Source organism: Dermacentor variabilis, chromosome 10 (assembly GCF_050947875.1).
Source record: "Dermacentor variabilis isolate Ectoservices chromosome 10, ASM5094787v1, whole genome shotgun sequence".
Taxonomy (NCBI): Eukaryota; Metazoa; Arthropoda; class Arachnida; order Ixodida; family Ixodidae; genus Dermacentor; species Dermacentor variabilis.
In genome coordinates, this window is record NC_134577.1 from 61,133,779 (window position 1) to 61,146,016 (window position 12,238).

The 12,238-nt window shown below is 44.5% G+C and overlaps 1 protein-coding gene across 5 annotated transcripts in view; it reads left to right on the top strand.

Annotated features, from left to right (window-relative positions):
* LOC142560613 (uncharacterized) overlaps positions 1-12,238 on the top strand; it is a 50,805-nt gene that overhangs the window by 32,632 nt on the left and 5,935 nt on the right. For 3 of the 5 annotated variants that reach the window (XM_075672831.1, XM_075672834.1, XM_075672832.1), the window contains 8 exons: positions 790-1,011; positions 1,899-2,996; positions 6,809-7,060; positions 8,354-8,470; positions 8,786-8,865; positions 9,753-9,901; positions 9,986-10,080; positions 11,614-11,716. In XM_075672831.1, coding sequence (XP_075528946.1) covers positions 790-1,011; positions 1,899-2,996; positions 6,809-7,060; positions 8,354-8,470; positions 8,786-8,865; positions 9,753-9,901; positions 9,986-10,080; positions 11,614-11,716 — 2,116 coding nt within the window. The remainder of the gene's footprint in view (positions 1-789; positions 1,012-1,898; positions 2,997-6,808; positions 7,061-8,353; positions 8,471-8,785; positions 8,866-9,752; positions 9,902-9,985; positions 10,081-11,613; positions 11,717-12,238) is intronic. The other 2 variants (XM_075672833.1, XM_075672835.1) reach the window with 2 other exon arrangements.

A 12,238-nucleotide genomic window follows, 5' to 3' on the forward strand; every position in this document is an offset into this window, starting at 1 on the left:
ATGGAATTATGTTAAAAGAAATTTTGAAGCAGAACTATTTTGCCTGAGAGCTCTGTCAATTTCACCAGTAACATTGATTACTGAGAGCAATAACAATGCCACACTGCAAAAAAATGTGTGGCACTATAGGGAAGGAAAAGAAAAAAGACAGGACGACAAAGAGCACAGAGAACAGAAAAACTAGCAATCAGTATGACTTCGGCGGCAGTAAAGTAAATGTTTGGCTGCATGCTTGAATGTTTGCAAGGTGGTTGTGGGCTTCAGTGTTCTTATGACACATGAAAAATCGTTAAAAATGAAGGCTGCCATGACAATCATATTTGGGCACAACGCAGTGTTGTAGGTTACATCAGAAGTGATACGCAGTTGAACTGTGCTTGGGGTTCATTTCCTCAGTTCCTTACAGATGCAGTAAAGAAGTTGGCTTTTGTTTGTGATGCACTAGGTGGTAGGTTTTCATGATCTTCCGTTGATAAAATCATTGCAGTCTCTTCTTTTCTTTTTTTCCCTGTGAGAGCTTCACTGGAAGCAAACAATGGCTGACTAAAGTCTGTTGTCAGAGTAGTTCTGCTTTAAAAAATGCTCACATGACATCTTTGACTTGCTGGCCCTCTAAATACTTGAAAAGTACTGGCATGCATCAGATCACTTTAAGCAACTTACTGTAATACTTGTTTCTATGAACCAGTTTTGGTTTCGGTAAATGGGAAGTGGAGGTGTCATGATGTCACGAAGATTGGCTCATTCCATTTCTGCAATTGCTGGCGCTTCTTGGTTGTTCTTGTCAAGCAGCACCCGATTCCTGCTGCGGCCACCATAATAACAGCGAAGCCATCTGTGGTGACGACGGTCCAAGTGCCCACAATCACTGTTGCGACGACAACGAGGACTAACAGCCGTGCCGCACACCACAAGGTCAACCATGCCGATGTCAAGCCTAAGGCTTCCATTCTGCATGCTGGGAATACAGCATCTATAATCACCACGCAAAAGGCCATCGCCTCCCATTCCGTAAGCATTCTTGTCTTAGTCATTACTGAGTGAGGTGCCTGGCACTGGACACGTCATTCGTGCGAGAAACTTGTTTTGGACTCCAGGAAAGCATATACATTGGATAGCAGTGGCTTTTTTTTCCCCCTTGCTTTTACAGAAGCTTGTAGTTTGTCTTGCTATAGTTTCACCTTGCGCCTCCTCAACAAATGCGCTGCACACACTCATCTTTATGCAGTCGACTAAAAGGAACAGGCTAGATGAGAACTATGCCGCCGCGCCACAGGGTTCCAGTGTGTCAGGTTTTATGATACAAGGTTTGGATGCGTCAATTTTTATTATACATAGTGTAGCACAACTACATTCTGCTCATCATAGAGACTTGTGCCAATCTAGCCAGCATTAGGCTGGTCTTGCAAGGACCTGCTAGTAGGTTGAACTTGTCACGTTTCTCCTATTTACTGCTATATGACACATTGCCTGAGTGTGCTGCATGGTGCGGCAGCATAAAAACACAATGGTGGTGGTATTAGTACAGTGTTGATACCACTGAGGTTGCACTGTCAGTTCAACGATGGTGCAACCTGATTGCTGCTAGGAGAACACAGGAACTCAAACACGCTTCAAGTGCTGTGTAATCACATCCACTCATGGCTCAGAAAGTAGAGCTTGGAGCTTTTGCTGATTTCTATTACTAAGCATAACCGCTGCTGCTGCTACTGCTGCTGTTCAAGAGTGGTGACCCCTGCCTGCTGAGCATCCTTTGCTGCTGCTTGGCAGGGGAAGCCATTGGCTGCTTCTAACCTTTGGCTCTTGCGTCTTTTGGTCTCTGTCCCCGACCCCACCTTACCTCCTCTACCTCCTTGCCTCTCTGCCCCACCCTTTTGCTGGCTTGCTGGTTGCCGCAGGGACCGGTGCGAATAATAGCCACTGCGCCGACCACCACGAGCGCTGCTTGTGCCTCTTCTACCTGTTCCTCCGCTCCTTGCTCTTCTGCGTCGGTCCTGAGTGTGCCGCTGGCATCGGCTTCCCCACTGCTGTCTTCACCAAGTGTGGCGCCCGTGTCGTCTGCGTCACTGGTGTCAAGTGTACCACTGGTCTGTGCTGCGCCACTGGCATCTAGCGGGCCCATGTTATCAACTGCATCATTGGCATCGTCGAGCATAACACCCGTCTCAAGTGCCCCTTTGGTGCCCAGCTTGCCTGTGGCATCAAATGCACCACTGGTGTCAAGCATACCACCTGTGTCAACTGCCTCAGCGCTGGTTCCAAACATACCAGTGGTGTCTTGCTCACCATCAGCACCTGCTGCACCTCTGGTGTCGAACATGCCAGTGGTGTCATGCAATCTGCCGGCATCTACTGCACCTCTGGCAAGCATGCCGGTGGTGTCTTGCGTTTCATCAGCACCTTCTCTGTCATCGAACACCTTAGTGGTGTCGTGCGCTCCATCATCGCATACTGCACCTCTGGTGCCGAACTTGCCGGTGGTGTCATCATGCATTCCATCGGCACACACTGCACCTATGGTGTCTAAAATGCCAGTGGTGTCATGCGCTCCATCAGTACCTACTGCACCTCTGGTGTCAAGCAAGCCATTGGTATCATGCTTACCTCCAGTATCCACATCAGCATTGGTTTCAAGCATACCACAGGTGTCAACGGCAATGTCAGTGTCTAGTGCACCACATATTTCTGGTACGCTGTTGGTGTCGACGGCAGCACTAATGTCAAGTCCATCGCTATTGGCATCAAGTACACCATTGATGTCATCTGCACCACTGGTATCAACAGCACACCTGGTGTCATCTGCACCACTGATGTCTACTGCATCACTGATGTCCACAACACCTATGGCATCAACTGCACCTATGGTGTCTTACGCATCTCTAGTGTCCAGTGCACCAGTGGTGTCAACAGCTCCAATTATGGCGCCAAGCACGACTGACATGACAGTGCCATCAATGGCCTCTCACCCTGTGGTCACAGTGGCCTCACATCTACGTGTAAGTCTTCATTCTGGCTTGCGGAGCACGGAAACTGCGAAGAAGGTTGCTTTTTCTCGCAGCATAGCCCCTCCTTTCTTCTTTAACAAAGCATGTTCACCGATTGCTACTTGTCCATTGCATTGTTTCTGCAAGCTGTATACAAACTCAAGTTGTTAAGAACAAGTCATACAGCTTGAAGAAAGCTTTACAATTGGGTTATATGCCTTGTGCATGCGCCTTACTGCAAGCATGTAATTCACAATGCGCATCAAGGGAGTGGCTTGCAACATTGTCAGAAATTGCATCTCCAGGGGCCAAGGTTACAACAGAGAAAGTGCCAGGACAAGGACATACTAGCCCAGTGATTAAAAACAGTTAATTATGGACACAGAGTTCCACAGGCCACTTGTGCAGGCCATGCTGCATGTCAAAACATACAGTCAATAAAAAACATGTTTCTTACATAGTAGTGGCAGCCTTCCTTCAGCTGCATGCGGCACTTAGCGGTGACTCTTGAATTCTGCACGAAGGCAATGTATGTTGTGTATTTTTTCATCTCATGAAATCTCCGTGATTAGACATCTAGAACAGAATGCTAGTCTTTAGTTGTTGGCACAATTGTAGTCTTCCGACACTGAACTAGCCGCTACTATTGTGGGCATCACGCGGTTCTGCATGCTAAGGGTGACTGTGGTTTGCCAGAGCCTCAGAAAGCCAAGACGAGGTGACATGCACACTTGCACTGCATGCGTGTGGCAACTGTGGCGTTGGGTGCGCACACTGTAGCACGTGTGGTGTGAATATCAACGAAAGAAAATGCACAAGGTCGGGGTAGGGGGGGGCCATTCAGTAAGTATGCTGCATGATGTGTAACAAGCTGTTTCGTTTTTGTTTTTCCTTCAGAATGTCAAGCAGAAAGTTAGGGTTGAGAGTTTTGCACAAGTGAATGTGCAAGGGCTTCATAGCTTATTCTCTCGCTAAACAAAGTCGTGTATGCATATTTTTTTCCCTGAAGTTTCTTTGCAATTTAACCTGGTTGTTGGCACAAAGTGAAGGTACTTTTTTTTTCTTTTTTTTTTTGTCTTTTTTTGTCTTTTTTTTTTTTTTTTTTTTTTTTTTTTTTTTTTGTCTTGACCGTTTAAATTGGGTAGTACACTGAGACGGGTAATGCTGGCAGGTGCAGAACGCACGATTACCGACGTGGCTATGGCTTGACCACGGCTTAGGTTTGATTTATGTCAAGTGGTCAGAATAATCTGGAGCCCTTTACTATGGCATCTCTTGTAAGCCGCGGTGTTGGAATGATAAAAACCCGCCAATCCTCACAGGGAGGTGGCTCTTTTCACCTCCTAAAGTTAGTGTGTAGCTTGCACATGGTCAATATTTTTTTTTTCATCTTTTCCTACTGTGAATGTCTATCAAAGTTTCGTTACACTGTCTTGCAGTTTTCTCTCTATGCTTGCGTAACCAGTGCTAGCATGGAAAAATTCTCTTTTGTTTTTTTTAAGGTCTTTGCCAGCATGGCCTTGCTGAAAGCATTGTCAAGATTGCTTGTGGGGGCTGCTGGCATGACCAGTTATGCAATCTTTGATTTTGGCATTAGCAAAAGTAAACTACAAGGCAATAAGGTCATCACAAAATGACTTCGCAGAAAGTGCTGCACTTCTCACAATTCTTGACCAAAATCAGGTTGATCTGATACGTGTGTGTGTGTGTTGGAATCGATGCAGAGAGAACCTCTGCAAGACTAAATGTTATGCATACAATTGAGTTTATTTTTATCTTGCACATTGTGTAATGTCACGCAATGTTTATTTGTTTATTTACTGTACCCTCAAGGCATACAAGAATTATAGAGCATTCAAGCATAACAAGCATTATAACTGTATACACTTATTTGCATATACACAATTGAAAATTTCAAAAATGGGAACGAGTGTAATTTCTAATAACAATGAAAATTCAAATACTGTCATGCAAGGCTTGTACAATAATTATGGCAAGGAAATACTATTGCAGCCAATTAAGACACTAAAAGATGAAGTTTCCAACCTACATAGAGAATGTTTACAGAAAAAAAAATGATGGAATGCGTTAAATTGCACTGGCAAGAGTTTCACAAAAAATTGTCACAGTTGGTAATGTTAACTAATTAGGTGGAAAGATGGTTCCAGTCAACGCTGGTTTTGGGCAGGAAAGGGTGCGAGTATGTTAGTGTTTTGGTGAGGGACATGGACTTTGTGATTGTGATGAAGTCGAGATGAAACAGAATTAGGCGGTTTAATCAGTCGGGTCCTAAGAACATGGTTATGATGATAGATCTTATGAAACAAGACAAGTCGAGATAGTTTGTCTATTTGCAAGTGGGGGTAGCTTAAGTATCGATTCCATGTTAGTTACGCTGAAAGTTCGATGGTAGTTACTTAGGATAAAATGTGCTGAACGATTCTGCATTGCCTCTAAGTTATTGGTAAGAGTTGCAAGGCCAGGGTCCCAGATTGATGAGGCATATTCAAGATTAAATCGGACATAAGTGATATATAACTGTCGCTTGAGTGATGAAGGTGCGAGAGAAAAAATTATTTTCAGGTAACCAAGCATGCAATTGGCCTTTGATGTTACATGGTCGATGTAGTACTTCCACGAAAGGTCATTAGTAATATGTACACTGAGGTATTTATATGTAGTTATGGATTCAAGCGCCGTGCTGTGAAAAAGGTAGTTGGGGCAAGGCATGTTATTTCACGATACTCTCACTGATTTACATTTAAGAATGTGAAGTTTCATTTTCCACATTTCGCAACCAAGTAGAAACATTATTTAGGTCTGTTTGAACGATGATTGTGTCAGTATAATTAGAAATGGTGCGATAGATAATGCAATCATCAGCAAAAAGACAGAAAATGCGATGCTAGTAGGTAAATCATTAATGTAAATCAAAAATAGTAATGGGCCTAAAACTGAGCCCTGCGGCACTCCGGAGGAAACAGGTGCCTCTAGAGAATCTGTTCCATTCACCGTGACGAATTGAATGCGGTTAGAAAGGAAGTCGCATATCCAGTGTTGTACTAAAGGGTCAAGGTTTAGGCTGCTTAGTTTTAGCTTAAGGAGACTCGTGGTTTACACTCTCAAAAGCTTTCGCAAAATCCCAGTATATGCAATCACTGATGAGGTCGGTGTCAAGGAATGCGTGAAGGTCATTAGTAAATGTAAGTAGCTGTGTTTCACACGAAAAACGTTTACGAAAACCATGCTGGGATGGATGAAAGAAGTTATTCGACTCCAAGAAGTTAACTACGTGAGTAAAGATGACGTGTTCTAATATTTTGCACAGAACAGATGTTAGCGATTTCTCACGATAATTACTTGGGTTGTGTGCATCATCAGACTTGTAGAAAGGTACCACCTTGGCTACTTTCCAATCCTTGGGTAAGCATCCATTGCTGAGCAATTTGGTGAAAATGTAATTCAGAATGATAGAGCTGTACTCATTAGTGTTTTTCAAGAATTTAGCGTTGATGCCATCCCGGCCACATGAAGATGATCATTTTAGTCTGTTAATAATAGCACGAATGCCGGCTTGGTCAAGCATGATGGGACCCATTGGTGTAAGAGGTGCTCTCGGATGCACTGCATTGTTAGCAAGCTGTGCCAAAATTCAAACACCAGATCAGACGGATGCATAGCATGAGATGTCTACGCAGTGAGGCCACGAGGACAGCAGCGACGAGCTGTCGTAGACTCTTGCTGGCGTGAGAAAAAAAAACTAAAAAGGAAAACAAAAGGAACTTTGCTCAGCATTGGCACCCGCTTTGTGGCCCAACCCGCAGGTTCCTAACCAGGCCTCGGCCAAGTTTGTGCCGCAGCTTCACCATGCTGTGCACCACCATCATCACCACCACCATCACCTCCAGCCGTCACCAGTGGCAAGCAGCGTGTCGCCAGTCAACCAGCGATCGCCGCCCCAGCCCCGGCCTCAACCTGTGGTGGTGCGGCTGCAGCACCCAACCAACCACATCATCGCGCCGCCCAGCACGACCAAGCAGATTCTGGTGCAGGTGCCTTCTGTTGTGAACAAGCTGGTATGTGCATGCATTGGTCCTTCCTTCACTGTCTGCCTGCATGCTGCAGCGTGTCGCTGCTACGCTATGTCTCATAATGTCTTTAACGCTCCAGCGAAGGTCCTGCGTGGCATTTGGGACTGTGCACTAAAACTCAGTTCCAACTGTAATGTCTGACCGTAATGTCCGACCGTAATGTCCAACCGTAATGTCCGACCAGTTCCAACCGTACTGAAACCAACGCTAAAGACAATTGTTCCCACAAACACTAGTGCAATGGGCATTCCGCAAAGGTTCCTGCTCACTTGTTGAATGCTACAAGACGAGATGAGAAAAGTGCAAAGTTCACTGAAATCTTGTTAGGGTAAACTGAAATATTGCCAGCTGATGCACCATAATTGATGGTGAGGGTTACTTAAATTGCCAAATTGTATATCCACTTTAACTGATCACATGTGCGAAATCAGGGTGTATATGGCCAGGACAACCCTGTACGCAAAATTCTTGTTTTGTAAAAGCTATCGCTCAATGGAATTGACTGAATTGAGCAAGTGTGTGACTTGAGTGAAGAAGAATCTTTTTTTTAAGCTTGTAGCACTGCTGCTATTTTGCCTTTGGGTAAAGCGAGGAAATGTGTGGATAAAGAATATGTTTACATAGTTAGCACCGACATAACTGAAAGGCATTGTCCAGGGGCGTACACATCTTTTTGCCTTCTGTGCACTGAATCGGTCAAGGCGAAGGAAAAGTTTTCAAGTCACCAGAGCAGTTACACGCAGCGCCACGTGTTTTCGAGATGAGGCAACGCTTCACAGCAGAGGAAAACAGCGTTGCTTACCCAATCACGTTTCACAATTGCATAACGCCAGCTGTAGCTTCCATTTTACTGACAACATTTTGTGAGACAAGGTATGGTTTGAAGCTGCTAGTAGTTGGTCCTTGACATTTTGTGTTTGTGATGAGGAGACAAGCTGCAGCTTCCTGCTTGCAGTTGGGAGTGATTAGATGCTGTAATGCAGATGGGACTGAACAGAAGAGTTTAATGGTATCCAGTGGTAACAGTGCAAATGACAGCCATATAGTGCCGAAAGTTTCAGTATTTCAACAGAAAGGAAATGATGCAAGTGGTTATGAATGAACATACAGAGCGAGATGGGTTTTGGAGATTTTTTTTTCTTGTGCCAACAGTCATGTCAGGTTGTTTTTGTAAAGATTTCAGCATTGTGTGCTGTTATTCTTGCAGCTTATACGTGAGGACCTTCTTTTGTTAGCTGTAATTGGCACATGTGCTTAGCCAAATGTATCTATTTTCAGCCTTCAAGCAAAAGCTCTGGCAGCAGTAATAGCAGTTCCACAAAGTCTACTGTTCCTGTGTTACCGAGCAAAGTGGAACCCATTGTTCCCAAGCCCTCTCTGCCGCCACCCGAACAAGTGAGCATTTCTTGCATGAAAATGCAACTTTTCTTTTGATGTGTGCTTTTTAAGCTCAATATGCTTAATATGTATGATAGTGTTAACCTGGCTTCAGCCAAGATCACAGTGTCTCACTTACTTTGCTGTTGCACAGTGTTGATGCTTCTTACCTGTACTTACACCAGCACCACTGTACAGCAATGTGAGACACTACTACTATTACTAGTAAGCACTACCATTGTATGGAGGCGACAAGTCGTAGTTATTGCTCAACTTTAGCTGTTTCAACTTGGTCTGCTACATAATGACGTATTCCGCTGTTTGTCGTTGCAGCCCCCAGCTCCCCCTCCTCCCCCATCGAAGCCAGTAGTTGTCAAGCCTAAAGTTCCTGACCGTGTCCAGAAGATGCACATGTAAGTGTGCGACTTCACTGACTGTCCTATGGTTGTTGTAGTGTAAGCTGTCTATCTTAAGGGCACAAGAAGAAATAGAAAAATAAGTTTGGGAATGTTTCTAGATTACAGTTCTACGAGAGCAAAAATAATCAAGGGCATTTAGGTATCCCTACGTGGATAAATTCAAAAGCTATTGCCAAGTCTCTCCGATGATGCCTTGGCCTCGTTCGCATACCTGTGCGACATCTAAAGGAGCCGGGCGCAGCTATTGACTGAGAAGTGAAACGCTTGCGGCGAATGCTGTGTGTGGAGGCGAGCTTTCTGGTTCTTTTCGTTTTTTTTTTCATTCCCCCGCACGGCTGGCGCAGTGTATGTGCGGAGGTGAGCGCCATGTGATGCTGCTTCAACAAACCCAGCACCCACACGACACGCCTCCTTGTTGATCGGTTGTGACTAGTTCCACCGGATTTTCCGCTTCATGGGCCACATAATGAATTTGCCTAGAAAAGAAAAAAAGAAGCTATTGCTATTGCTATTTTTCATGCGTACAGGTAACAGACCTGGAGCAGGTAACATCAAGACTTACACACTTGCTCCTCTTTTTCTGCTTCTTTCTTTTCCTTTCTTTTTTTTCTTTCTCCCCCCGGCGCAAGTTGCACTGCTGCTAGAAAAAAAACTAAGCACTCTTTTTATCCGTACACGGTGCCAGTCGTGTGTCGCATACTTTAATTGACACAGCAATCAATTGATATTCAGGAAGCCGAATAGTAGATATTGAATTCGTAAGTTGAACTTTACAATTGGGATTCTATTCATATTTGTATTTTTAAATATTTGCACGCACGAGGTCTCGTGCACCAGCAACAGAAAGGGCGTTTTGCTCATCGCCCTTTTTTGTGTGGCAGGTTTCATCAAAGACTACTGGAAGACCAGAACGGTGCTATGGCTGCGGATACCAAGAACCCCTTCACTTCGCGGCGCGATGCTTGCCAACGGTTGTTGCGGTACCACGTCTACAACTCGGGGCTACCCAGGGAAGAGGACCTGCACAAAAGTACGGTTTCAGTGACCATTTTAAGTTGACCAGCCTTTGCGTCAGCGCATGTGTGGCTAACCGGCTGCTTGATCTCTCTCGCAGCGGATGAACTGTTTGCCGAGGTCTCCGAACGCCTGCTGGGGGAGAGTCGAGAGCTGTATCAAAAGTTCCACTACCTCATGCTGAAGGAAGGGATGGTGGGTTGTGCTGAAGCATTTGCTGAACATTCTAACCCCCGTATTCAGAAATGCAACTTAAGTCGAAGCCCGTGCTTGACTTGATCTAAGTGACGCCTATCCTGAACGCGCTCAAGGAAATGCAGCAAGCGTTGTTGGGCACCTTAATGCCAGGCGTCACTTAAATCAAGCCAAGTATGGGCTTCGATTTAAGTTGCATTTCTGAATACGGGGGTAAATCTGCCGCGGATCAGAATGAACAAAAATGATTTTGCACCTACAGTCAAACGTTGATGCGATGAATTGTGCTACACTGCCAAAAATTGTTCTTTATCTTTGTCAGTCACGTGCTATGACCAACTGTTTTCAAGTCCTCCGAATTCATAGGCTTTTCAGGAAATATGGTGCAAACTTCATAGAAAATATTTGGGGACTGGATCTGTAATCACAAAAATTACCTGACTACGAACAATGACCTCTTTATTATTGAGTAGGCAAGTTTTTATTTCATTATTTACATACAAAATAACTGTTAGTGCTCATAGCAACAAGATCTGACTGTATCTAGCTTTCTTTCAGTTTTTTGTAGTATCCTTACATTGCTTGTATAGACCTTATCTGCACTGTAGCAGCAGTGTAATTGTGACCCCACAAAACTTTTGATTGCACTTTTTTGGCACCCAAGTTTGCTAGAAAAAGTTAATTCAGTAATCAATCACAGGTGGATGTTTTTAAATGTTCATGTAAGAAGCATGCCACATGCATAAAACTAATGTACCACATGAGCATCAGTAAGCGTACCAGAGACTCCGCGATAAAGCCAATTTCCTCTTTTTAGTGGTGAATGTATATTCAAATTGAGGTCTACATCCCAATCTTGGCATTGCAAACCTTCCAGTGCATGTGTCAATTTCAGTTTGTGCACATGAATTACAAAAAAAAAAAATGCAGTTATTTCGCTGAGCCTGTGGTTTGTATATTTCATTGTATGTGATTGTACGTAGCTTCCCTGTGCGTTTCAAAGTAAGATTTACTTATTAAACAGTGTTCTAAATGCAATGCAAAATGTCTGGGAGCTAGAGGGCCCAATGTATTTACAGGCCATAGCAGGTTCTATACGTCTGGTTACCCACTAAACTTAGCGAGTTGTTGCAGTGTGTGCATCCAAAAGTCTTTTGGGACCTGCATGTGTAAACGCAAAGGGGTCTATAAAGTCTATGTCTTGTTACTTATCCCGTATGCTTGAGGTTTATTCCCTTTTTTTCTTCCTGTATGTACAAAGAGTGGTGGAGGCTTTGCGTAGATGCTGTATTGCCCTGCAGTTCCTGCCTGCAGCCAGTAAAACGGTGCATTCATTATGTAGTCTGCATGTGTTGCAGGCCACAGATCTAAATTCCAAGCTGCAGAACTCTGAAACGTCGTGCCCCATGAACTTTTTTAGCAAACTGTATCCTCCCTATGCAATGCCCACGTGGGTCTTTCGCAGTTAAATACTAAATTGCGGTAAAAACCTTGTGGCTTCAACCAAAGGTGCTTTGTCTCTTTGTCTTACAGAGAGAATGCTCAAGTGCTGAAAAGATCATGATCGAAAAGCTCTTCCTTGAGCACGAAACCGATGCCTTGATTGCTGAAAAGCGTGCAGCAGAGGAGGGGCAATGTAAGTTTTCTTTTACCTTTTTCTGTTTGTTCAACTCTTTCACTCGTGCTGTGGTAAAGTTGCATGTGCTTTGAAGGGACACTAAGCAGGAATATTAGTGGTACATTTGGCTGTTCCCTACTGCGCCTTGACTTGGACTACATTGACGGAGCCCACTGTTCATCGGAGCCAGAGAATGTGCGACCAAGCCGAGCGTGCATCCGCTCATCAGAGAAATCAGAGGCAGGGAGAGGAAACACGTCAGCACATCTTCTGTTGTAAACAGAGCGCACAAGTGTCGAGGCATGCCAGCATGGCTGACGTCACACAAACAATGGAAGCTGCAGGAACCATGTGACCGGAACTCTGCCAAATTTCGGTCGTCCTACCGGATCGAAGGTGAAAGTACCTCCGAGCGCAAGCACGGAGCTCTGAAAGAATCAGCCAAATGTGTTCAGGGCGCTTGAAAATGACCAGCCGAATGTACCATGAGTTGAAGGCTATGTTCCAATATTGGATGTACTAGATGAAATAGACAGCAAA